Source organism: Eschrichtius robustus, chromosome X, assembly GCF_028021215.1.
Source record: "Eschrichtius robustus isolate mEscRob2 chromosome X, mEscRob2.pri, whole genome shotgun sequence".
NCBI classification, from domain to species: Eukaryota; Metazoa; Chordata; class Mammalia; order Artiodactyla; family Eschrichtiidae; genus Eschrichtius; species Eschrichtius robustus.
Genome location: NC_090845.1, coordinates 21,707,409 through 21,734,366, shown reverse-complemented (window position 1 = coordinate 21,734,366; position 26,958 = coordinate 21,707,409). Strand labels below are relative to the sequence as shown.

The 26,958-nt window shown below is 43.8% G+C and overlaps 1 protein-coding gene and 1 non-coding gene across 4 annotated transcripts in view; both read left to right on the top strand.

The window, feature by feature from the left end:
* The window catches only part of PCYT1B (phosphate cytidylyltransferase 1B, choline), a 139,668-nt gene that overhangs the window by 74,060 nt on the left and 38,650 nt on the right, over positions 1-26,958 (top strand). For all 3 annotated transcript variants that reach the window (XM_068533627.1, XM_068533628.1, XM_068533629.1), the window contains exons 4-7: positions 1,859-2,010; positions 5,012-5,090; positions 17,884-18,026; positions 20,695-20,883. In XM_068533627.1, the coding sequence (XP_068389728.1) occupies positions 1,859-2,010; positions 5,012-5,090; positions 17,884-18,026; positions 20,695-20,883 (563 nt within the window). The remainder of the gene's footprint in view (positions 1-1,858; positions 2,011-5,011; positions 5,091-17,883; positions 18,027-20,694; positions 20,884-26,958) is intronic.
* On the top strand, positions 4,497-4,569 carry TRNAA-UGC (transfer RNA alanine (anticodon UGC)). Its single transcript has one exon. It is a non-coding gene; the product is annotated as a tRNA-Ala (tRNA).

Sequence of the window (26,958 nt, the reverse complement as noted above, 5' to 3'; positions counted from 1 at the left end):
GGGGCTGGGACACAACAGGAGATGCAGTCAGAGAGGCAAGGAATGGGCTGAGGGAGATGTGGATCTTGTAGGGGCCTGTAGGCTTCTGGAGGAGTTTGGCTTTTACTCTGAGGGAGATGGGAAGGGTTCGGATCCTGGGGATGATGTAATCTGACAGGTTTTAATGGGATCATTCTGGCCAATGAGAACAGGCTGCTGGGGGTTGGGGGGAGGCTGGAATCCAGTGACTAGTTAGGGGGCCACTGTAGTAATCCAGGGTAGAGATGGTGAATGGGCTGGGAAGGGAGCAGTGAAGGTGGTGAGAAGAACGTGGCTTCTGGTGCGCTGTGAAGGAGCCAGCAGTTTTGCTGATGGTTTGGATGCAGAGGGTGTGAGGGCTGCAGTAGGAGGGTTTCTGAGGATGCTGGGTGTAACCGTTGGTTGTACTTACTCTGTGGCCAGGTTTGTTTCTGGATGTGGGTCATGATTTGGTTCCATCAAAATGACTGTTTTTGTTTTTATTTTTTAATAAATTTATTTTATTTATTTATTTTTGGCTGCGTTGGGTCTTCGTTGCTGCGTGCGGGCTTTCTCTAGTTGCGGCGAGCGGGGGCTACTCTTCGTTGCGGTGTGCAGACTTCTCATTGTCGTGGCTTCTCTTGTTGCGGAGCATGGGCTCTAGGGTGCGTGGGTTTCAGTAGTTGCAGCGCGTGGGCTCAGTAGTTGTGGCTCGCGGGCTCTAGAGTGCAGGCTCAGTAGTTGTGGCGCACAGGCTTAGTTGCTCCGCGGCATGTGGGATCTTCCCAGACCAGGGCTTGAACCCGTGTCCCCTGCATTGGCAGGCGGATTCTTAACCACTGTGCCACCAGGGAAGCCCTGTATTTTTGTTTTTAAAACATATCTTGTACACTTAACATTTGTAAGGTTATTGTATGTACATAATACCTTAAAGGAAAACAAACCTCATCTTCAGGAGTGGTCAGGGTAGTCTGACTGATTGCAGTAAGACCCTGACGGGGATATTGGTAAACAGGGACTGTAGCCACAATGACGTCTCTTCCTGACATGTAGAAAAGCTGCTTTTGCCAACAAAAATATATTCTGGACATGATAATGAATAATATTTATTGCTCACTTTATTTCGAAGCACTTCTATATAAATCCTCAAAAAATCCTTTCTAAGGCTGATAGTGGAGGATAGTTCCATCCCCATTTGAGGATTCAGGAACTCGAGACCTAGAAAAGATGGCATGTGAGAAGGATGAACTCTGCTAGATCAGATCTTCTATTTCGTGACCTTCTCCTCTTGATCGTGTGGCCCAATGTGTAGTGACTGGACCTCAATCCAGGGAACAGAAGTGCGTGTGTGTGTGTGCACACGTGCTCACGTGCGTGCACGTGAATCACACTTGGGTTACTAAGTACAATGATGTGTTAAAGGAATTGGAACTGATTGTTCAAACGTTCCATAACTCAGGCCTCTTGGTCCTTCTCCTTGCTCTGCCTTCTCTGTCTGTTCATTTGGTCATTTTATTTCTGGATAGTAATGTTCACTGAAGGGTGGGATAGGGAAATAAAAAGATGTGAAAGTCACATTAGGTAGCATGGAGAATAATTTTAATAAAAGCCACAGTGGAGAATGCAGTTGTAATTAACACTAAAATGAAATTCTCAATTGCCAGTGGATTTCAGCTTGCTTCACTTCCTGATCCTTCGTTCCCGTAAAAAAAAACAAAAACAAAAAAAACTGAGTTTGATTATGTCACGCACCTAGCAAGGCTGAGTTCTTTGTCTTGCTGAAGGAGCCACGTCTGTATTGGGATGGCTGTGAGCAGGGCCTGGGCCAGCTAACAGCATTTAATGCATCTGCCTGTTTCAGTTTGCAGTGATGACCTCACCCACAAATTCAAAGGTTTCACCGTGATGAACGAAGCAGAGAGATACGAAGCGCTGAGACACTGTCGCTATGTGGACGAAGTCATCAGAGATGCTCCGTGGACACTCACGCCAGAGTTTCTGGAAAAACACAAGGTACTTATTCTTCCACGTTCTCTAAGTAGCAGAATTAGGGAGTCGTCTGTTTCTACAGCTTATACCCAGAAAGTCCGAAGACTCTTCTAATTTCGGAAAGAGGTAACTTCAGGCACTGTCATGTGATGTCACTTGATGCAGCACCTGTCCTGTGCCCACGCCTGGGGACCAACAGCATCCCACTTCCTCAGTGTGATCTCTGGAGCTAGACCACTCAGGTCCATGTGTGGCTTAACTTCTTAACTGTGGGACCTTGAGCAAGATATTGCACTCACTTACCTAAACCAGAAAATGGGTGCTGTTTTGAGGATCTAATGAGATCATCTAGTAAAACCCTTGGAACACTGGCTGGCTCAAAGCAAGAGCTCCAAAAATGTCGTCATCATTATCACCATCATTATTATTGATGCTTATGGTTCCACAGGCATCATTTTTCATGGAACAAATGACCACACATCTTATCCAGAGGGACAGGGGTCAGCCTTTAAGGAAAGAACTGTGTATCTCTGATTTTGTGACCCTGAGACTCCTACTGATAGAAGATTTTTATTAGTTGAAAACACGAGAAATCCTTTTGATCTGCATCAAATTATGTGCTTTGTATCTCCCTACCAGCCCCACATTAGGAGCTCTTCTTTCCTTTTATAAGCAGTACAAAAAAATAAGATTAAGCTGTTCTAAGAGTTTTCTATTTTTAAATTCACGATGCAGGAGAGAATAGAGAACACTGATAAATGTGCATGGGTAATAGCAGAGGAGACAATTTCCCAGCAAGAATAAAAAGAAAAAGGAAAAACTACAATATGATTTACTTCCAGCAATCACTAACACATTTTTACTAAGCATCTATTGTATCTTCAACTTGTGTGCAGCATTATGGAGATGCTGATGATGGCTGCCATTTATCGAGTACTTTCCATGTACCCAGCCCTGTGCTAAGTGCTTTGCTCTTACATGAATCACATTCAATCTCATGGCTACCCTGAGACGTTGTTGTTGTTGTCATACACTGGAGACGAGGAACAACTAAGTTTGAGTACGAAGAATCGAATTGATGATAATAACATTTATTGAGTACTTGCTGTGTACCAGTTATTATTTTTAGCACTTTTACATAATTATATTATTTAATCCAGTGATTCTCAAGTGGGGGCAAGTTTGCCCCCAAGGGACATTTAACGGGGCCTGGAAACATTTTTGGCCGTCATAACTAAAGGGGTGCTACTGGCATCTGCTGGGTAAAGGACAGGGGTGCTACTAAGCATCCTACAATGCACAGGACAGACTCTCCCCCTCCAACAAAGAATTTTTTTTATATAAATTTATGTACTTATTTATTTATTTATTGGCTGCGTTGGGTCTTTGTTGCTGCATGCGGGCTTTCTCTAGTTGTGGCGAGCGGGGGCTAGTGTTCGTTGCGCTGCGTGGGCTTCTCATTGCGGTGGCTTCTCTTGTTGTGGAGCATGGACTCTAGGCACGTGGGCTTCAGTAGTTGTGGCACATGGACTCAGTAGTTGTGGCTCCCAGGCTCTAGAGCACAGGCTCAGTAGTTGTGGCACACGGGCCTAGTTGCTCCGTGGCATGTGGGATCTTCCCAGACCAGGGCTCGAACCTGTGTCCCCTGCATTGGCAGGTGGATTCTTAACCACTGCACCACCAGGGAAGTCCCTCCAACAAAGAATTATCTAGTTCAAAATGTCACTAGTACCAAGGTTGAGAAATCCTGATTTAATCCTTACCACTAAATTATGAGTTATATAGCTAGCAAGTGGTGGGGCAGGAATCTATACACAGCAAAATTAAACTGTTACTCTACCTCTCAAGGTGGAGTGAAGCCTTGTCAAAGGGCTTTGAAAGTTAGGCAAGAAGTTTTTACTTGATGGAGGAGGAAACAAGGAACTAGTGCAGATCAGCAGGCACAAGGATGACAAGAAGAAAATTCTGTTTAAGGAGGTCCCCCCACCATGTGACAGAGGGATGGCTTGGAGAGGAAAGAGCCTGCAGTGAGGAAGGTCAGGTACAAGTTGGTATTAATAATCCAGGTGATGGGGCCCTGGATTTGGCATAAGCAATGGAGAGGAAGTGATGGGTGTATGCACTCATGTACACACACACACACACACACACACCAATGGAACTTGTGACCTATGTGCTATGGAGAGTGAAGAAAGTAGGAAAAAAAAGGCTTATTCCAAGGTGTTTGGAGCCTAAGTAAACTTAGAAAATGGAGGTGCCCTTGGAAGGGGCACCAGTTTTCAGGATGAATTAAAATTCCAGACAGGTTTTTAAAGTGACAGCAAGGGTGGCAAAAGAGAAAAGGGTGACTTTGGGCAAATTTGACAAGTTTTATCATTTCAGCAGCCGTATGACCCAACTGAAGTAGTAATACTTGCCCTACCTGCCTCACAAGGTGGTTGTATGAATCAAATGCGAAGAGAGACGTGAATTCATTTCTACAATATAAAATATGACTTAAGTGGGGGAATTCCCTGGTGGTCCAGTGGTTAGGACTCTGTGCTTGCACTGCAGGGGGCACGGGTTCGATCCCTGGTTGGGGAACTAGGATCCTGCATACCGTGTGGCACAGACAAAAAAAATAAATAAATAAAATAAAATATGACTTAAATGTGAGGATGGGCCTATTGCCATCAGTGGGACAGGAAATGAGGATTTTGGCTCCTCATAGCAGAGGTGATTAAAATCTGAAGAATGAGTGAATTGTGTGAAGGAGAGATTTTAGAGGCAGAAGAACAGAAGGCCAAAAACACCTACTGTCAGAGGTAAGAGAAGAAAGAGGGACCAGCAAAAGAGAGAAACCAATCTAGTTCCCATCAGCTCGTGGAAACAGAGACAGTTGGAAATACCTTTCAGTCAAGGATTCAAGTCTACCTTATAAACTGCTTATTTCAACTGCTTTGTTTTTAAAAAAAATATGTATTTTCAAATTGCAGACATGCAGCCCCATCCCAGCGGTGATGTCACTCTTCTCTCTCTCCAACAGATTGACTTTGTGGCCCACGATGACATTCCGTACTCCTCTGCTGGCTCTGATGATGTTTACAAGCATATAAAGGAAGCAGGTGAGGGTCGTCCTGTGCTCAGCTGTCCCCTGTGGCATAGTAATCAGGGTTAATAAGAGACGCCTGCCCTGGCCCTGCAGCATACACATACAAGGCCCTGGAGTTTCACATGTCTCCCAAGTAGCCTCTGCAAGCCTCTGTTGACATGTGCTAAGGCTCAGCTGTGGCACAGACACCAGTTAGGTATTTATATAGAAATTAACCTGAGCACCAAAGTACTCGACTTCCGGTTTGAGGCTCGATTTTAGAGTTCATCACAGGACCTAAAATCACAGGACCCTGTTTATTTTTTTTTATTGGAGTATAATTGATTTACAGTGTTGTGTTAGTTTCTGGTGTACAGCAAAGTGATTCAGTTATATATATATATATATATATATATATACACACATATACACACATATATATATTCTTTTTAATATTCTTTCCCATTATAGATTATTACAAGATATTAAATATTGTTCCCTGTGCTATACAGTAGGACCTTGTTGTTTATCTATTTTATATATAGTAGTGTGTATCTGCTAATCCCAAACTCCTAGTTTATCCCCCTCCCCGGACCCTGTTGTTTAAAGGGCAATCATTTTCCTCATTAACAATGAAATTACTTTATGTTCCCAAGAAAGTTCCTTCCAGAAGAATAGAGATAACTGGCTAATTAATGATCTGGACTCCTCGTCTCCCAAGTCCAGTCCTGCCATATGTCATCCCGTCACATGATAATAATATCCTCAGGTACCACATGCAGAGGCCAAAAAAAAAAAAAGAAAGAATGGATAAATATTTGTGGTAGTCAAGTAAAAATTAGTGGCAACTGTCATTCCTCGGCCACCTGTTTCCTCCTGAAACAGTTAACTGATGTCATGGAAGGCAGACATGGTGCCTGAGCTTTGGAAGTTGTCCCATTTGTCACTAGGCATTTCTCTTCAGGTCAGAGAGTCTGGTTGGCCCCAGGGAATTATTGGGGGACTGGAAAGAGGGAGGTTGCCTTCCATTGCGGGCTCCCCGGAATTAATTCCTTCATCAAGTACTCTTCCTACTCCTACGCTGCTCTGACTCCAGGGAAATCGCTCCTGGGGCATCATAGAAGATCTGTGGTTTCTAGCCTCAGCGGGATGCTCGGTGCTCCTTGGTAACATTTACCTCCTCTTTTTCCCCTTCCTGCCCTGATTTACCCATAACTCCTTGCGTCCTTGCATCCTTGCTTCCTCTCCTGCATCCAGAGGAAGAGGGGTGGGTATGTTTTCTGTCCCAGGCTAACCAATCATCTGAACTTACCTTCTCCCTTCCCTGAGCATGTTTTCTTTTATTCTTCCTCCCATTGTGATCCAAGGTTCTCACTCTCCAGTAGTTTCTTATCAGCTTACGTGGAAGTCTACAAAAACAAATAAACCCAAATCTTTCCTTCTGCCCGCCCTCCTGCCTCTACCTTCACTGACATCCTTGCGTGGTCCTCCTCTTAGTGGCAACTGTCATTCCTCAGTCACCTGCACTCTGACTTCTGTCCCATCTTTGCTCAGTTCTCAGATGCCCTTTGGACCACCCAATCTAGCGGCCTTAGCTCAGTCCCCCCTCTGGGCATAACGACACTGCTGACCGTGTTCTTTGCTTAGACGCTCTTGTCTTTGCTTCCATTTCTGGGACACTTCTGGGACCTTCTAATTTCCCATTGGTCTCTCTGACCACTCCTGGGGTTTTGTTTTTTTGTGTGTTTTTCTTTCTTAATATCTTTTGGCCGCACCATGGGGCATGTGAGATCTTAGTTCCCCGACCAGGGATCGAACCCGTGCCCACTGCATTGGCACTGCACAGTCTTAACCACTGGGCCACCAGGGAAGTCCCCACTCCTGGGTTTTGTTACTGGGTTTCTCTCCCTGTCTCACCAGCCTCAGCTCTGTGCTCTGCCTTCCACACGCTCTACACTCCAGGTTCACGGAATCTGTCCTGGTTTCCAGACACACCTCTGCTTTATACCTTTGCTCCAGCTGTTCTCTGGGCTTGGAATGCCCTTCCTCTGAGCATCTTGGGCAGGGCCCAGCTGAGGAGCCAACCCGGACATGCACCCTCTCCCTGGGGCATGATTCAGCACACCCCCCGCCCTCTTCAGAGGCAGACACTCTTCGCACGTGGACCTCCTTTTCAGCTCCCTTCTCCTGATTGTGTGTGTGTGGGGGTGGGTGTGTGTCCCTAGCTAGAGTGAAGTGCCACAGGCCACGGCCATAACTCATCCATCTTTGCGTCCCCAGCACAGTCCCTGGTACATTTGTGGTGCTCCTTAAGTGCTGGCTGAACAAGAGAGTGCTTTTATTGAGTACGATGGGGAGGCAGCTTAAGATGGAAGCCTTTTGTGTGCAGGGGCTCTTCCCAACACACGGGGAATGGAGCCATTTACCTAGATAATGCGGGCACACACTTCTGTCTTGTGGAGTGGTTCATATTATTTAGATGTAAGGGTGATATTTTGGCCTGAGTGATATGGACCTTTCATCCAATGTGTTGGCTTTTCACTGGCATCTTGGCCTCTGAATCCCTCGCACACCTCTTTATTGAAGGAGATGCTGACGACAAGTGCTGAGTTACTCCAAACCATCTTAGCCTCACAGCCCAACAAAATCTCCGTGAAAGATGGAAGGGCTCACTCTTTGACTTGTTTCAAAAATGACTGTGATCTGAAAGATCTTTGAAATTATATCTATGAATTTGCATCTTTCTTGCTCTACTTTATAACAGGCAAAAACTCACAAATTATAGGTGCTCTTTGGGGCAAATGTATAATGGAAAAGTAGTCTCGGCTATACCCAATACTCATCATTTTCCTGAGCTGAGGTTTTCTGTCAATGTCACAGGGTTTCAAATAATCACCAGGAATCAAAATAGTCATTGCTGGGATTTTAAAATTAGAGAAATACAAATCAAAACTACAATGAGATATCATCTCACACCGGTCAGAATGGCCATCATCAAAAAATCTAGAAACAATAAATGCTGGAGAGGGTGTGGAGAAAAGGGAACCCTCTTGCACTGTTGGTGGGAATGTAAATTGATACAGCCACTATGGAGAACAATATGGAGGTTCCTTAAAAAACTAAAAATAGAACTACCATACGACCCAGCAATCCCACTACTGGGCATTTACCCTGAGAAAACCGTAATTCAAAAAGAGTCACGTACCAAAATGTTCATTGCAGCTCTATTTACAATAGCCAGGACATGGAAGCAACCTAAGTGTCCATCATCGGATGAATGGATAAAGAAGATGTGGCACATATATACAATGGAATATTACTCAGCCATAAAAAGAAATGAAATGGAGTTATTTGTAGTGAGGTGGATGGAGTTAGAGTCTGTCATACAGAGTGAAGTCAGAAAGAAAAAAACAAATACAGTGTGCTAACACATATATATGGAATCTAAGGGAAAATAAAGGTCATGAAGAACCTAGTGGCAAGACGGGAATAAAGACACAGACCTACTAGAGAACGGACTTGAGGATATGGGGAGGGGGAAGGGTAAGATGTGACAAAGTGAGAGAGTGGCATGGACATATATACACTACCAAACGTAAAATAGATAGCTAGTGGGAAGCAACCACATAGCACAGGGAGATCAGCTCGGTGCTTTGTGACCACCTAGAGGGGTGGGATAGGGAGGGCGGGAGGGAGCGAGACGCAAGAGGGAAGAGATATGGGAACATATGTATATGTATAACTGATTCACTTTGTTATAAAGCAGAAACTAACACACCATTGTAAAGCAATTATACTCCAATAAAGATGTTAAAAAAAATAAAATAAAATAAAATACCCAGCCTCCCCAGATTATATCCATTTGGATTACTTAAAAAGACAGCTGGGGTAAAGGTAATTACTTCTATCCTCTTACAGGATCAGATATGGTTTTTCTGACTCTATAAGTGGAGCTGTCCAAGGTTGAGGAGGCAGTACGGTAACCTGAATTCCTTAGTTTCTCCATCCATCTTCCTTCATCAGACCACCTTCCATAAAGTTCCCATAAGCCTGTTGCTGCCTGAGAATCTTGGAGCGAGGAAGAGTTTGAGGAAGGGATGGGCTGGAATTGGTATTTTAGCTAAAGGTAGATGCAGAAGTAGATTTTTAATGGCTTAGTTTATTTTCTGCTATTTTATTTTCTACCATACATCTCATCTATAGGTACTGTAGGTGCATCCATGCATACTTTCCTATATACATTAAGCCATTAGCTGGCATGGTACAGATACTGTAGTTTAGTGAGCTACCATATGCTTTACTTAGGGATTTCAAGAAGTCGAATACACGCCACTTTATATTTGAGCTGCCCCCATTGCGGGCACTTGCATCAGAGCCATCTTGCCCCTTCCTGGAGGCCACTGGGACTCCACCCATGTTGGTCCCACCATCCTTCACCCTCAGCCTGCTGCCGCTACAGCCTTTTCCTGGTATCCAGGGACCTTCAGAGTCTGAAGGTAGAACGGGCTCCTAAGGGTCACTCACCCACTCTTCTACCTCCTCTTTGGCATCACTGCCAGATCCAGGGAGAACTGATGCTTGCACGTCTCCCATGAGGGGCAGCTTCCTCTCTCCCAAGGCAGCCCATTCTGTCTTTGGATGGTTTTGACTCTCGTTGATTAACACACGAACCACTGAGTGCATCCACAAGCCTGAAATTGTTGGTGGGAAAATGGGATACAAAGATGAATAAGACAGCCCTCACCCTTGACAGAGAGCAGAGCCAGATATAAATAATTACACCAAAATATTAGAAGCCTGCTATATATAGCAGGCATGGGAGGTGTGTCCAAAGGTGGGAGTATATGAGGAAGTGCAGCGTATTGGGGGAAAATCAACAATGTTCATGTGGTAAAGGGTGCGTGGAGGTGGCAGCAGAGAGAAAAACTGGCAGGACGGTTGGTTTAGGCTTCATTCTGTGCGTCACAGGGAGCCAGATGCCACTCGGAGGCGGGGGAGTGCCAGGAACAGCTCTCTTGCGGGGGAAGGACAACTGGGTAAGGGGCAAGAGGAATTTCTGTAACCAGACTTAGGAGCTCCCGTTTCCACCGATGACAGAAAAAAAAAAAAATAAACCCACTCTTGACACTTGAAGTAATTCAGACTCTTCAAGGTTTGCACTTAGACCATGTGGACTCAACTTGTGGCCTTTTTCTCCTGGCATGATCTGAGTACTGGCTTGGATGGGGTGCGGAGCTGGCCCTGCTGACCTGTTGTTGTGGGGTATCAAGACCTGCTCAGCCATCATCCCCGGCTACCAGATCCCCATGGCCGCCGCCTCCATCTGTTCCCCAGCCACGTCCCTCTTTGGCCTGTCTCTGCCACAGCCTCTGCCTCACTACCCCCCTCCCCGCAGTACAGGTGTGCCGCCCAGCAGTCATGCTGATCTCAAGTCCCAGCTACCGTCAGTGCTCCCTGAGAGGGTCCCCAGGAACGTCTAACATGTCCTCCACCATTACTGGAGGGCGGTGGGAGGGAGCCACATGAGGCCCTGTGTGACCTGCTCGCCTTGAGGAATGCTCCACCGAGGCCTCCGCATGTTGGCACGGGGCCTCTGTGGGACCATTTCCTCCCACAGTTCCTCGAGGTAAACAGGGTGCCAGCCCCTCTGCTCTGGGCTTGCTCAGGGGGTCTCTTCCTTGCCTCTGCCCCCTGGGGTTTGAACCTGAGTCAGGGCAAGACAGAGGACCTGCTTCTATTCTCTTGCTTCTGATCGCTCCCTGGGCTTTTCCCTCAACGTCAGGAAGGGCTTTCTTCTCCCCGGAGGGCAGGAAACTGCCCCTGAGTTAATTTCATGTCTTTCCCCACTCCAGGGCTTACAGTTAAACATTCTATACCCTGAACCACTCAGCCTCTGGTTCTTGATCACCAAAGGGACACTCCTGGGATGTAGAAAACCCTTTCTGCAGTCCTCAAAGCCTGGCTCTTTCAAGTGAAAGCCTTACCTTTCATAACTATTCTTTTGGAAATGAGCCTTCAGAAGAGCTTGTTTCAGAAGTCAAAAGCTGAACACAGTCTCCTGTATTCTCAGCTACATCAGCTTTCCCCTGAGGTGATGGAGGTCTCAGCATCAGTGGGAAGAGGGCTTCAGGACAGACATCATCCCCAGAAATGAAAATGACATTGGATAATATATCAGAAATTTATTCTGCTATGTATAATGTACTCAGTCTCCCTAATGGAGTTTTTTGTTGGTTCACATCCTTTTGGGGCCAGCTGGGGGAACTCCTTGCTACCCTGAGCTGGTCAGGTCTGTACTGTTCTCTTAGAAAGGGCTCCCTTGGTGGTCAGGAGCATTGGGTAAGAACGGGAGGCCTGACATTCTCAGATACCAGTCTTGTTTGTAAGGAGTTCCAAGAAAGGAAACCCCATACGCTTTAGACTTGGAAGGCTGCTAGGAAACATGGCGAGGTGGGGTTTGGTGGGTTGGAGAGGAGGGAGGAGGGGGAGAAACTGCCTGATGTGTCAGTAACACAGTGATGGGTTATGGCATGGGGCGAGTATTACCTTTTTAAGTCTTTGTAAGATCTGCGCTGTGAGCAAGCTGCTCCTTTCCTAAAGTTGTCGTGAAGGGCCTGGTATACACAAGTGCTTGTCAAGTGTCACTGTGCCTACAGATCCCGGCAGGATCTTGTTCAAATGCAGATTTGGGTTCAGTAGGTCTGGTGGGACCTAAGATCCCCATTTCTAATGAGCTCCCAGGTTGTTAGCTACTGCAGGTTCATAAAGCTCACTTAGAGTAGCATGAATCCAGACCAGGGATTCTGGTTCACCCAGAATTACCCCAGGGGTTACCCCCAGGTTTAATTGAGTCAGCATGTCCTGGGGTGACAGTTCTTCGACTGCCTTGTAGAGCAGCAACAAGCATTTACTGGTGGTTTTATTTCTGGGTGAATAGCCTCTAGTGAGCTAAGAGAAAGTTACTTTCCTGATTTTAGGAATCAGGAAAACCTCAAGTTCTAGTTGTTCGGTGTAGAAACAGGTCCAATATTTTTCTGACTCTAAGCAATTGATCATCCGATTGTCGCATAACAAATTATTGCTGCAGTTAGTGACTTAAAAGAGCCACTTTAGGGACTTCCCTGGCGGTCCAGTGGTTAAGAGTCCATGCTCCCAATGCAGGGGGCACAGGTTCCATCCCTGGTCAGGGCACTAAGATCCTGCCTGCTGCACGGCATGGCCAAAAAAAAGAGCCACTTAATTTTGCTCATGATTTTGTGGAACAGGATTCCAGTAAGGGCTTGACTGGGTGGTTCTTGCTCAGGGTCTCTCAAACGGTTGTAGTCAGACACTGGCCCAGTTGGGCTGGAGGTCCCTGATGGCGCACTTAAGTGGCTGGCAGTGGGTGCTGGCTGTTGACAGGGAGCTCAGCTGGGGTTGACACTGGTTCTGGCCTTGGAAGCCACCCAGCATCACTTATGCCACATTCTATTTGTTATAAGCACGTCACGAAGGCCAGCTCAGATTCCAAGGGACAGGAATCGTGCCCATCTTTAATCCACCACAATTCCCACTTCCAAATTGAATAGCCAGGTGGCATTTTACTTGCTCTGGGAGCACAGGCATAAGACTTACGTGTGACTTTTCATAGGCACAAGGACCCTTTCTTGTGGTCCATTGATCTACTCTGCTGATTCCTCACCAAGGGAGAGCCACGGTAGAAATCTGTTTGGGGCCCAGGTAGCGAAGGCCAGAGCGTTCGTCGTGGGAGAAAGATGCTCAGAAATGGCGTCAGCATCCACATTTGGCTTTTATCCTCTAATCGAGGTTCATTCTGAAAGTCAAAAATCACTTTATATGAAGCCAGAGATATCGAGGGCATGAATTAAACTTTACAGCCCTCTGCTCTGCTTGTCAGAACATGTCAAAATTCTCCAGCAAAGCTGGATGAAAAGATGGAGCTTAAATGAAGTAGACTGTAAGGTCCACATTACTCATCGTCATTCTAATATTGCCTACTACTGTTGAAAGTTTCCTTCATTAACATGTGCTTCGCTGCTTCTTAAAATAGCTCCATAACCAAATGCCGCAGTTCTGAAAAGCATGATGAAAAAGGTTCTTTGATCACGCTCGTTACTGAATATTTTTAGCAGAGCAATAATTAGGATTTGGAGGAAGCTGGGTGCCTCATTATGTCAGCAGAGGGCTTGGCTTCTTTCAGAGACCTACCTCCCAACCAGCCAAAGCAAATCTCTCCCCAGCCCCAACTTTCAGTTACTCTGCCGCAGACACTTCACCCTGTGGCTTCAAAGAAACGGTGAGCTCACGTCACCAGTGTCTGAGTGACTTGCTAAAATCAGTTAGTGGCGAGAGAGTCTCCTTAACATTTCAGCCGGCCGTGGTTGTGAGTGAAATGCCTGCCTACTGAAAGACGGGCCATACTCCTCCCCAGGAAGCTCCCGGCTGCCCTCGCCGAGGTGAGGAAGTTGTCTCAGGCCCCCTGGCTTGGGACCCCTCAGGGTTCTTTGCCCACTAGAGCCCCGTGCACAGTTGGGTGCTATTTATATCCATGCCTTTATATGTCGGCACCCTCTGCCTTCTACTTAGTTTTCTATTTGAGTCCGCTTTCTTAGAAGGTGCTAAAAGAAGTTTCCGGCCTCGGGGCCAACCCCGACTCTGCCCTCTGAGCCACAGTATATTAGAAACTGGATGCTTTGTCTGTGACAGCAGGGCCACCCTGCTGCCGATACTGTCAATGTGCAGATGGCGGCGAAGGAAAGCTCCAAAGGGACGCCCTGGTGGGGGCTGGAAGGCTGACAAATTCACCACTGTCCACAGCATCCGAGAGAACTGGATTTGGAAAGGCACTCAGACATCAGTGTGCATCTAGTCACTCATTCAACAAATATTCCTGGTGCCTGCTTGTCACCCAGTGCTGAGGATACAGACGAGAATAAGGCAGGAGCGCTTCCTTCCCTCAGGCAGCTGATAGTCAGGTGGGAAAGGCGGTTATGGAACAAGTTGTCTGGGAATATTTGAAGGAAGAGAGCAGTGGACCATGGGAGAGAATAATAAGCAGGAAGACCCAGTCTGGGCTTTGAGAGATTTCCTTGAGGAAGTAATGCTAAAGGTGAACCCCAGTGGACGGCCGAGAGTTAACCAGGTGGAGAGTATGTGGCAGAGTGAGGGGAGGGGGCAGCCCTTGGAGGACACTGAGGTCCAGGGCCACTGGGCCAAGGCAGGGCCAGCCTGTTGCTCAGCTCCACAGAAAACAATGAGAAGGGCGCCCGCTGCATCTGCGTGGCACAGGGGCCTTGGCTTAGGGAGGGAAGGCGGAACGCGGGTCTGAGATGAGACTGGAGAGAAGCACAGGGAAGAGAGAAGGCAAACTGCCTCAGAGTCAAGGTAAGGATTTGAATCCAAATACAAAGGACAGTAGAAAGCCAACGAAGGATGTTGAGCAGGTATCTGACTTATATTTTGAGACTGCTCTGCGGCTCTTGCTACGTGGAGAGTAGATTGAGGGGACAGAAAAGCGACATCCCTGGAGACTGGTTTTGAGGCTCTTGCTGTAATCTTTGAACAAGATGGGGTTAGACTGGTTTAGATAGAGGATGGAGAAAAGTGGGTGAACCAGGGAGACATTTAGGAAGTAGATTGGTGAGTAGAAGGAAACTGATTGGACGTAAGGAGTGAGGGAGAGGGAGGCGGCAGGTGAGGCCAAGGTCATCTTGTGCAACCACCTCATTTCTCAGCTTTGGAGGCTGAGGTTAAGTAACTTGCCTTCTGAGGCTTGAGTGACTTGCCCAAGTGTACAAACGGAGGACCCAGCACCCTTGTCCCTAGGCTCTGTCCATCATGCTGTCTCATGCCTGATATCTCTGACTGAGTGACCATTATCATATTAGATAGAAAGATCTCAATTGCCAACACGTCATTTCAGTTGACAACAGAAGTGCAAGCATAAACCAGATTCTTTTCAAAATTTTAATTTTATATTGGAGTATAGTTGATTAACAATGTTGTGTTAGTTTCAGGTGTATAGCAGGGTGATTCAGTTATACATATACATGTATCTATTCTTTTTCAAGTTCTTTTCCCATTTAGGTTATTACAGAATATTGAGTAGAGTTCCCTGTGCTGTACAGTAGGTCCTAGCTGATTATGTATTTTAAATATAGCAGTGTGTATATGTCAATCCCAGTCTCCCAATCTATTCCTTCCCACTGGTAACCATAAGTTCATTCTCTAAGGCTGTGAGTCTGTTTCTGTTTTGTAAATAAGTTCATTTGTATCATTTTTTTAGATTCCGCATATAAGCGATATGGTATTTGTCTTTGTCTTACTTCACCTAGTATGATAATCTCCAGGTCCCTCCATGTTGCTGCAAATGGCATTATTTCATTCTTTTTGATGGCTGAGTAATATTCCATCGTATATATGTACCACATCTTCTTTATCCATTCCTCTGTCGATGGACATATGGGTTGCTTCCATGTCTTGGTTCTTGTAAACAGTGCTGCAGTGAACATTGGGGTGCATGTATCCTTTTGAACCATGGTTTTCTCCAGATATATGCCCAGGAGTGGGATTGCTGGATCATATGGGAACTGTATTTTTAGTTTTTTAAGGAACCTCCATACTGTTCTCCATAGTGGCTATATGAATTTATATTGCCACCAACAGTGCAAGAAGGTTCCCTTTTCTCCACACCCTCTCCAGCATTTACTGTTTGTAGACTTTTTTTTGTTTTTAAGAGGAGCGTGTTTTATTTATTTATTTACTTTTGGCCACACTGCACGGCTTGCAGGAGCTCAGTTCCCTGACCAGGGATTAAACCTGGGCCATGGCAGTGAAAGCCCAGAATCCTAACCACCTGGCCACCAGGGAACTCCCTGTTGGTAGACTTTTTGATGATGGCCATTCTGACTGGTTGTGAGGTGATATCTCATTGTAGTTCTGATTTGCATTTCTCTAATAATTAACGATGTTGAGCGTCTTTTTCATATGCCTCTTGGCCATCCGTATATCTTCTTTGGAGAAATGTCTATTTATGTCTTCTGCCCATTTTCTGATTGAGTTGTTTGTTTTTTTGATACTGAGCCACATGAGCTGTTTGTAAATTTTGGAGACTAATCCCTTGTCAGTCACATCGTTAGCAAATATTTTCTCCTATTCTGTGGGTTGTCTTTTCATTTTGTTTATGGTTTCCTTTGCTGTGCAAAAGCTTTTGAGTTTCATTAGGTCCCATTTATTTGTGTTTTATTTCCATTACTCTAGGAGATCAAAAAAGATATTGCTGTCATTTACGTCAAAGAGTGTTCTGCCTCTCTTTTCCTCTAAGAGTTTTATAGTATCCAGTCTTACATTTAGGTCTTTAATCCATTTTGAGTTTATTTTTGTGTATGGTGTTAAAGGATGTTCTAATTTCATTTTTCTACATGTAGTTGTCCAATTTCCCTAGCACCATTTATTGAAGAGACTGTCTTTCCTCCATTGTATAGTCTTGCCTCCTTTGTCATAGATCAGTTGACCATAGGTGCGTGGGTTTACTTCTGGGCTTTCTATCCTGTTCCATTGATCTATATTTCTGTTTTTGTGCCAATACCATACTATTCTGATGACTGTAGCTGTGTAGTATAGTCTGAAGTCAGGGAGCCTGATTCCTCCAGCTCCATTTTTCTTTCTCAAGATTGCTTTGGCTATGCAAGGTCTTTTGTGTCTCCATACAAATTAAAATTTTTTTTTGTTCTAGTTCTGTGAAAAATGCCATTGGTAATTTGATAGGCGTTGCATTGAATCTGTAGATTGCCTGGGGTAGTGTAGTCATTTTAACAATTTGATTCTTCCAATCCAAGAACATGGTATATCTTTGCATCTATTTGTGTCATCTTTGATATCACCAGATTCTTGTCTTTGATAACATCTGTGACTTCTTTATGGCCCTGTATTGGTACACCCAAATATATCTTTGAGGACTTTTAGGAAGTTCTATGAGGAATTGGCATCCTCTGTGCTTGTTTGTTTTTACTCAGTCCCACAGAGTCTCGATGAAAGGGCCTTTGAGTGGTGAAACCACCATTCGGAGTAGATTGTTCTTAGAGGGATAAAATCATCTAGCATCCCCTGGGCATGTCTTTCAATCAGAGACAACAAAAATAGTCCACCCTTTTTCTTATCCTTCGCTGTAATGTGACGCAGAACTCCCAGGGGAAGAAGGGGAGTTGCTGTGATCTAATTCGTTGACTCGGTTGTTATTCTCCATTCACTTATTCATTTAATTTGCATTTATTGAGCACTTTCCATGTGCTAGACACCAGGGCACTGAGCTGGGTGCTGGGAATGCAAAGATGATCAAGGCATAACCTGTGCTTTCAGAATGTTCCGTTTCTACAAGGAGACGGATATCTAAAATACTTTTGTTAATGGAAATCAAGTTTATATTCTAAGTGCTGTGGTTTCTGCCTGGTGATGTCAGGAAAGACTTTGCAGAGGCATAGCCTTGAACCCGGACCCTGTAGGATAAGGAGCAACTCTGCAGATGCTGTGGGCAGGGAAGGGGGATCTGGGGCAGAAAAGAAGGGCTTGGCATGAGCAAATGTCGGGAGACGGGTGAGCGCCTGGTGCATCCAGGGAATAGGTCTAGGATGACGAACACACAGTGTTTATGGCAGGGAGGGAGTGTCCGGAACTGAGCCTGGCAGAGTCAGCTGGGGCCAGATGTGAAAGCCTCACTGACACACCTAAGAGCTGCCACTTTGTCCTGGAAAGGAGGGCCATTCAAGAAAAGGGGTCACCTGGGGCCACCTTAGTTGTTTTTCTTTATTCTGTCTTTCCTATTCGAACAGGAATGTTTGTTCCAACGCAGAGAACGGAAGGCATCTCAACATCAGACATCATCACCAGGATTGTCCGTGACTATGATGTTTATGCCCGACGCAATCTCCAGAGAGGGTACACAGCCAAGGAACTGAATGTCAGCTTTATAAATGTAAGTGTGCCACCCCGTACCCTCTGAGGACCAGCACGTCACACTACTGCTGCCACTGTCTATTAATCACTTACTATACGCCACGTGGTATTCTTGATGTTTGACATTTGTCTCACCCAATCCATATAACAGCCCAGTGATGTATTACTATCCCCGTTTTATAGATGGAGAAACCAGTGTCCAAAGGGGTAACATAAGTTGACGAAGGCACACAGGTAGTGAGTGAGCTTCACATTTTCTAAAGGAGCTGCCTCGCCTCCCTCTCCTCACCCCAACCTCCCCCTTTAGAGTTCTCAGACTTGGGTGAAGGATTTCCGGGAGATCTGCCCTCACAAAAGGCAAGAGTTGTCTTCTGCTCAAAGGGAAGGAAGGAGGGCAGAGGCAGTGAAAAGCTAAACCCAGAGAAAATGCTTTCTTGTTTTAACATTTTACAACTTTCATTTTATTAAGGCCTTACAGATGCTCATTAGAAACCTTAACAGCCGCTTTTTTTTTATATTGTCCAGAGAAATTACAGCTGCTTAAGTAAAGCCCAAAGTCTCTGGCTTCCTTTTGTATTTCTGCTGTATTGTTCCCACAGAGCTGCTGTTAGTTTAATAATAGAGCGACGGTTAAAACAATGTTTAAAACAAGCAAAACAAGCTGTTAAAAAGCAAAGAGGGCAGCACAGTTGCTGGAGGTGATGCTCGCGAGTCTGGATGACTGTATTGGCCTGGACTCCGAGGCGCGCATGGAGTTGAGTAAAATAAGAACTCTCCGTACGTACAGAATTTCCACCCGCCGAAACATACTGTCCAAGAGCGATTTTTCTACAAAACTAGATGCTTATAAGTATGTGCAGCCACAGTTATCCAGCAGCTTACACAAATCGATCATCCGTGCCTCCGAATGAGGAAGGGTTCAGGAATCACAAGTCAGTCATTATTAGTTGTCCTCGCGAGGCAGGGAGCGTTGGGAGTCCAGGCTCTGTGGCTTCGTACAAACTGGGCAACAAAATGGAAAATGTCGGGTTCAAGTGGCACCAGAACAAGTGGCTGAAAAGAATTCCGGCAAAGTGGTTATTTGGTATCTTATAGAGCATAAAGCCCTGGTTATTTCAATAAATTAAACTGTCTGTTCTTTTAAATTGAATTCAGTAACCCATCCAAGCATGTCGAGCCATTTCCAAAAGTTATTGCTCACGCTCTTTCAACGGCCTGTGGATAAGCCACTTAGCTCAAGGAACCGTGTAGTCAGTGTGGATGAGCCCGTTGCTTTTCTGTGACAACAAACCTGGCTGCGGCTCAGAGAGAAAATCAAACGTGTTGGATGGGCGTGTAGATGAATCACAGAACCTCAGAGGTGGCAGGAACCCGTCGCCCAGTCCAAGTCCCTGAATTAAGAAATGAGGAAAGCTGAGCTCAGAGAGGGATGTGGCTAAAGTCCTTCAAGCAAAGTAGAGGTGGAGGCAGCAGCGGCCTCCCAGCCTTTTGGCTCGTGGTCCAGTGTTCATTCTAGTATTCCGTGCTGCTCCTGAGAGCTGCATATAGATAGTAACCACGTATTATGTATAGCTGGCTGGCAGCACAGATAGCTCGCACCCCACCCTGAGGCTGCAGTAAGGTTTGTGAAGTCTAGATCAGGGAATCCTGACCCAGTTTTGTAATACTGTACCTGGCTCAAAAAATTCTGAAATATGAAATGGACTTCAGTTCCATATAGTGAAGGAAAGTGATAAACCTTATTACCTCTCCAGGAGAAAATGTATTATGATTGCATGGAGGAAAAGAGCCTTTGTTTCATCTTATTTTTATGGTTTTGATTCCATTCTCACCAGGTAACATGATTAAATGCCTCTGCGGCGTAATAGTAATCAAACAGCCAACACACACTGAAGCTTCTACTAAATGCCAGGCTTTGTGCCAAGCACTTTACATGCATTATCTTATCTAATTGTTACAGCACCCCTATAGGGTAGGGACGATAATTATCCCTATTTTACAGATGAGAAAACTGAGGTTTAGAGATGACACGTGACTTGCCCAACATATGTGCCTTCCAGGCACATAGGTATAGCAATGCTGCATAAAGGCTATGAACAAAATCCCAGTCCAGAGAAGCTATCAGAACAAAATCTTTCTTCGTTACCAAGGAAACTGATGCAGTTCCATTAGCTTAATGGCAAATATCATGACAGTGACAATTTTAGTATAACACGTGGGTTCTAAGGCCCAGCCAATATTTCAACCAATATTGGTTTTAACAATGTCCCAGTAAAATAGGGAGCTCAGGTAGCTTCTGAGTGGCCATTCTATGTACAATTCATATTTTTGTCTAAGTCTCAGGAGAATTGAGGGGCTGTATTCACCCAGTATCTCTCCATAATAAAGAACAAATGTATACTTTTGGTTCTTCTCTTATATAAGTGAATTCAACTCCAATATTTACAAGAAAGAGAACATCAAAACCACTTGTACTTCACTGTACACATTCAAGTAGACTAATGAGAAGTGACTTTTCTTACAAGAGAGGGCCTTCCTGTCAATCCAGCCCTTGGGAAATAGCATCCTGACTCTTCAGGTTAAGAACACACATGAGTTGAAATAAAATATGACCATTCTGTGAATGATTGATTTCTCCCATGCCCTCTTGGATAAATCCATTTCTTTCTCCTTTAATTTTGGACCAGGAGAAGAAGTACCGCTTCCAAAACCAGGTAGACAAGATGAAGGAAAAGGTCAAAAACGTGGAGGAAAAATCAAAGGAATTTGTTAACAGAGTGGAAGAAAAGAGTCATGATCTAATTCAAAAGTGGGAAGAGAAATCGAGGGAATTCATTGGCAACTTCCTAGAACTGTTTGGGCCTGATGGAGCATGGGTATGTAATTATTTCACTTGGCCCTGCAATAATGGGTGTTTTCAGTTTATCCTCCTTTCCAAGGAACTACTCAAGGGTTCCCTTATCTCAGTCCAATATGTGACCTCCACTTTGGGCATCAGCCCAAATGACTTCAAGTCTGTGTCACTTCCGTATTTAGTTTCTGCTTTTCCTCTCACTATGGCACCCAGTAGTGCCCAAAGCCAGCTCTGGTCTCTATTTCTTATCCAGAGTTTGAAGCCATTTGGTAGTCATTGAACGTCTGTTACCGCAGAGGTTGGTTCCGTAGCTCATCCCAGTAACTCCCAGTTGGATGATGCACAGCTTGGGGGTAAGGGTGAAGTGGGTCAGTGGTATCATGGAACTTGTAAGACGAGGCTCATGCCTCTTGGATCAACCAGAGGAGGAGGATGCAAAAGAAATGTAGCTGCCTTGATCGCCTTTGGTTGTCAGGAACTCCTCTTTCATTGGTTGGAATAGAGAGAAAGAAGAGGTAGGACTCTCTCTGTACTTATCATGCCCTGATTTGACCCTTTTTTTTTTTTTTAAACATCTTTATTGAAGTATAATTGCTTCACAATGGTGTGTTAGTTTCTGCTTTATAACAAAGTGAATCAGCTACACATATACACACGTTCCCATATCTCCTCCCTCCCGCATCTCCCTCCCTCCCACCCTCCCCATCCCACCCCCCCAGGCGGTCACAAAGCACCGAGCTGATCTCCCTGTGCTATGTGGCTGCTTCCCACTAGCTATCTATTTTACATTTGGTAGTGTATATATGTCCATGACACTCTCTCACCCTGTCACATCTCACCCCTCCCCCTCCCCATATCCTCAAGTCCATTCTTTAGTAGGTCTGTGTCTTTATTCCCATCTTGCCACTAGGTTCTTCATGACCTTTTTTTTTTTTCTCCTTAGATTCCATATATATGTGTTAGCATACTGTATTTGTTTTTCTCTTTCTGACTTACTTCACTCCGTATGACAGACTCTAACTCCATCCACCTCATTACAAATACCTCCATTTCATTTCTTTTTATGGCTGAGTAATATTCCATTGTATATATGTGCCACATCTTCTTTATCCATTCATCCGATGATGGACACTTAGGTTGCTTCCATGTCCTGGCTATTGTAAATAGAGCTGCAATGAACATTTTGGTACATGACTTGACCCCTTTTTTTCCCCATGGTATGTATGTGCTGGGATAGGCATAAAGGTCTTGGGGGACTGAGGCCATGATCTGAATCTTAAAACTAAGACAGAAAATGTAGACAGGGTCTCTTGCCTAAATTCTATATAGAATTCTGAGTGAAAATTATGGAAAGGGAAAAGAAAATTCTGGAAACCACCTTCTATTCCATTGGTATTTCTATTGCGCATGCACTTCCAGAGTAAATAACCAGTATTAGCAGCAGAGTTAATGAGGGTTCTATGAAAAAGATAGTTTTTTAAAACTGAAGTATAGTTGATTTACAATGCCATGTTAATTACTGCTGTACAGCAAAGTGATTCAGTTGTACATATATATATTTATTTTTAATACTCTTTTCCATTATGGTTTGTCATAGGATACTGAATATAGTTCTCTGTGCTATACAGTAGGACCTTGTTTATCCATTCTATATAGAAAAGCCTACATCTGCTAACCCCCAACCTCCCACTCCACCCCTCCCCCAACCCCCTCCCCCTTGGTAACCACCAGTCTGTTCTCTGTGTCTGTAATTCTGTTTCTGTTTCACAGATAGGTTCATTTGTGTCATATTTTAGATTCCACATATAAGTGATATCATATGGTATTTGTCTCTCTCTTTCTGACTTACTTCACTTAGTATGATAATCTCTAGTTGTATCCATGTTGCTGCAAATGGCATTATTTTGTTCTTTTTGTGGCTGCGTAGTATTCCACTGTATACATATACCACATCTTCTTTATCCATTCATCTGTCAGTGGACATTTAAGTTGTTTCCATGGCTTGGCCATTGTGAATAGTGCTGCTATGAACATTGGGGTGCATGTATCTTTTTGAATTAGAGGAGTTTTCTCAGGGTATATGCCCAGTAGTGGGATTGCTGGGTCATGTGGTAATTCTATTTTTAGCTTTCTAAGGACCCTCCATACTGTTTTCCACAGTGGCTGCACCAACTTACATTCCCACCAATAGTGTAGGAGGGTTCCCTTTTCTCCATACCCTCTCCAGCATTTGTTCTTTGTAGACTTTTTAATGATGGCCATTCTGACTGGTGTGAGGTGGTACCTCATTGTAGCTTTGATTTGCATTTCTCTAATAATTAGCAATGTTGAGCATCTTTTCATGTGCCTCTTGGTCATCTGTGTGTCTTTTTTGGAGAAATGTCTACTTAGGTCTTCTGCCCATTTTTGGATTGGATTGTTTTTTGTTATTGAGTTGTATGAGCTGTTTGTATATTTTGGAAATTAAGCCCTTGTTGGTCACATTGTTTGCAAATATTTTCTCCCACTCTGTAGGTTGTCTTTTCATTTTGTTTATGGTTTCCTTTGCTGTGCAAAAGCTTACAAGTTTAATTAGGTCTCATTTGTTTATTTTTGTTTTTATTTCTATTGCCTTGGCAGACTGACCTAAGAAAACATTGGTACAATTTATGTCAGAGAATGTTTTGCCTATGATCTCTTCTAGGAGTTTTATGGTGTCATGTCTTATGTTTAAGTCTTTAAGGCATTTTGAGTTTATTTTTGTGTATGGTGAGAGGGTGTGTTCTAATTTCATTGATTTACATGTGCTGTCCAACTTACCAACACCACTGGCTGAAGAGACTGTCATTGTATATTCTTGCCTCCTTTGTCGAACATCAGTTGACTGTACATGTGTGGGTTTATTTCTGGACTCTCTATTGTGTTCCATTGATCCATATGTCCTTTTTTGTGCCAGTACCACTCTGTTTTGATTACTGTAGCTTTGTAGTATTGTCTGAAGTCTGGGAGGGTGATGCCTCCTGCTTGGTTCTTTTTCTTCAGGATTGCTTTGGGCATTCTAGGTCTTTTATGGTTCCACATAAATTTTAGGATTATTTGTTTTAGTTCTGTGAAAAATGTCATGGGTAAGTTGATGGGGATCACATTAAATCTGTAGATTGCTTTGGGTAGTATGGCCGTTTTAACAATATTAATTTTTCCAATCCAAGGGCATGGGATATCTGGAAAGCGATAGTTTTAAAGCTAACTAACATTCCTTTTAGAACAAAAAGGAATGATTCCATTTGATTTTCCTGATTTTAAGTAGCCTAGATTTCCTATTGTGACATGAGAAGTCTCTAACAAAATTCACTTTGGCTTTATTTTATTGATGGGTTGTCACTGCTGACTCTCTGCTCATTTGAGCTGGTTCATTATAGGATTATCTAAAAGTAAAACACTCAAATAGGAAAAAGAACAATGTTTGAGAAGTTAGAAGAGATGCTTTGCTTAAAGCCTAGCAGTCTCTAAGTGATTATAGAGGCAGCTGTCGTAGGCCAACCATGTCTTGTTGGCTGAGTCTGAGAGGGGTGGAGGGTTTGCAAGGGGCTGCTTGAGCCCTTGATGACTTATAGAAAGAGCTTGTAAGAGTGGAGGAGCTAAGGGTTGGGTTCCTTTTCGTTTTCCCTGGGTTTCAGCTCAGTTCACTTTAATTCATGGGACATTGATTAATGTCCTTGTATGTGCATGGTACTAGGGAAGGACATGAAGATAAAGCGCAGACCCTGTTCTCTGGGATTCCGTGGTCTCTGTAACAAGTCTGAAATTTCTCATTAATCTAGTGTGTACTTTAATAGTTAACATTTTTCACAACTAATTTTCAGGCTCTGAGGAAACAACTAGTGGTTTTTAAAAAATGAAACCATGTAGGCATTCATTTGCTTGCAGGGATTCAGAAATGTGTCTTTGCTGAGAAGCGCTGGTATTGTACCTCAAGCGGGAGGATGTTTCCTCCACCTGCAGTGAGCAAAGGCTGGAAAGGATATCATTTACATAGCAACTGTGAAGGTGGAATAGTAGCTGGAATTGTACTAGGGGAATTTGGTGACAGTGAGCTGAGGTGATTTTTAAGAAATGAAACCCAGCTAAGATACTGGAGGTTTTTCTTTTTAAAACTTGCTATTAGTGTCAAAACTGTTATTAACATTAATTTACCATATCAGCCAGACTTAGATGTTACTTTTTTTCTGTTGACATTAAAAGTACAGGAATAGTTACAAGGATGTTAAACGCCAAGATAAGTAATTTGCTTTCCATGAATATGCTATTATTATAATAATTCTTTTTTTTTTAAATTTATTTATTTATGGCTGTGTTAGGTCTTCATTTCTGTCCGAGGGCTTTCTCTAGTTGTGGCAAGCAGGGGCCACTCTTCATCGCGGTGCGCAGGCCTCTCACTATCGCGGCCTCTCTTGTTGCGGAGCACAGGCTCCAGACGCGCAGGCTCAGCAATTGCGGCTCACGGGCCCACCTGCTCCGTGGCATGTGGGATCTTCCCAGACCAGGGCTCGAACCCGTGTCCCCTGCATTGGCAGGCAGACTCTCAACCACTGCGCCACCAGGGAAGCCCTATAATAATTCTTTGTTTGTGGATTTGGGACTGGAACTCATTTTTTTTCTAACAATATAGTTTTATTTGCAACATAAATTTAATAATAACAACATATAAGATGAAGTAAATTTATTTTATAATTCTTGTCCTACTTTTAAAGATAAAGACTCAAACTGGAATTGAAGTACAGCTGATGTACAATATTATATAAGTTACAGGTGTACAATATAGTGATTCACAATTTTTAAAGGCTATACTCCATTTATAGTTATTATAAAATATTGGCTATATTCCCTGTGTTGTACAGTATATCCTTGTATCTGATCATTTTATACAAACTGAATTTTAAAAATGTATTTATTATAAAATTTTGTCCCCATCTAGGTACCAACTATTGTCATATAGTAAAAACCTCCTCTAATATATAATTCTTGTAGGAAAGTCATAAGAAACAAACAGCAACAAAACAGAAAGAGAACGACCACCCAGAGAACCCACTATTAACATACTGGCCTAAAAACTTTCAAATATTTTCTTCCATCAAGAATGTATATATAGGCATTCTTCCATGTCAGTGCTTTTCAGGTTTCTATTTCATGTAAGCTATTTTGTTTCCCTCCACCTTTTCCCGGAAGAATATTTTCTTAGTTCTTCATATTTAGGAATAACTCTATTTGTGCTAATTTTCTGATCTTCTCCAGAGAAAGCAACAGATCCTGGTGCTATCAAATTTACTCATCCAAACATTGATTATGTCCTCTGTTATGAAATACAAGCAGAAGAGCCTGCTTTCCACCTCCCAGGGCAATGTTTCTCAAAATTTTTTCATTATTGCCCTTATTTAAACATTTTCCCTAATTGCCCACCGATGGCTTTTAGTACTATAGACACACTATACATCTGTTTATATACTATGGCCCGTGGGCGGGGTGGGTGGTATATTAGTTTTCTGTTGCTGCTGTAACAAATGACCACAAAGTTAGCAGCTTAAACACACAAATGTGTTATCATACATCTGAAGGAATAGAAGTGTGACTCACTGTGTTAAAATGATGAGGCTGGAGGGGCTGCATTCCTTTACGGAAACCAAGGGGAGAATCTGTTTCCAGCTTTTAAAGGCCACCCACGTGCCTCTGCTGGGGTCCCCTTCCTCCACCTTCAAAGCTAATGTTGAATCTGTGACTTCTCTTCATTGTCTCTTTCTAGTTTTTTAAGGAACCTCCATACTGTTCTCCATAGTGGCTGTATCAATTTACATTCCCACCAGCAGTGCAAGAGGGCTCCCTTTTCTCCACACCCTCTCCAGCATTTGTTGTTTGTAGACTTTCTGATGATGCCCATTCTAACTGGTGTGAGGTGATACCTCACTGTAGTTTTGATTTGCATTTCTCTAATAATTAGTGATGTTGAGCATCTTTTCATGTGCTTCTTGGCCATCTGTATGTCTTCTTTGGAGAAATGTCTATTTAGGTCTTCTGCCCATTTTTGGATTGGGTTGTTTGTTTCTTTAATATCGAGCTGAATGAG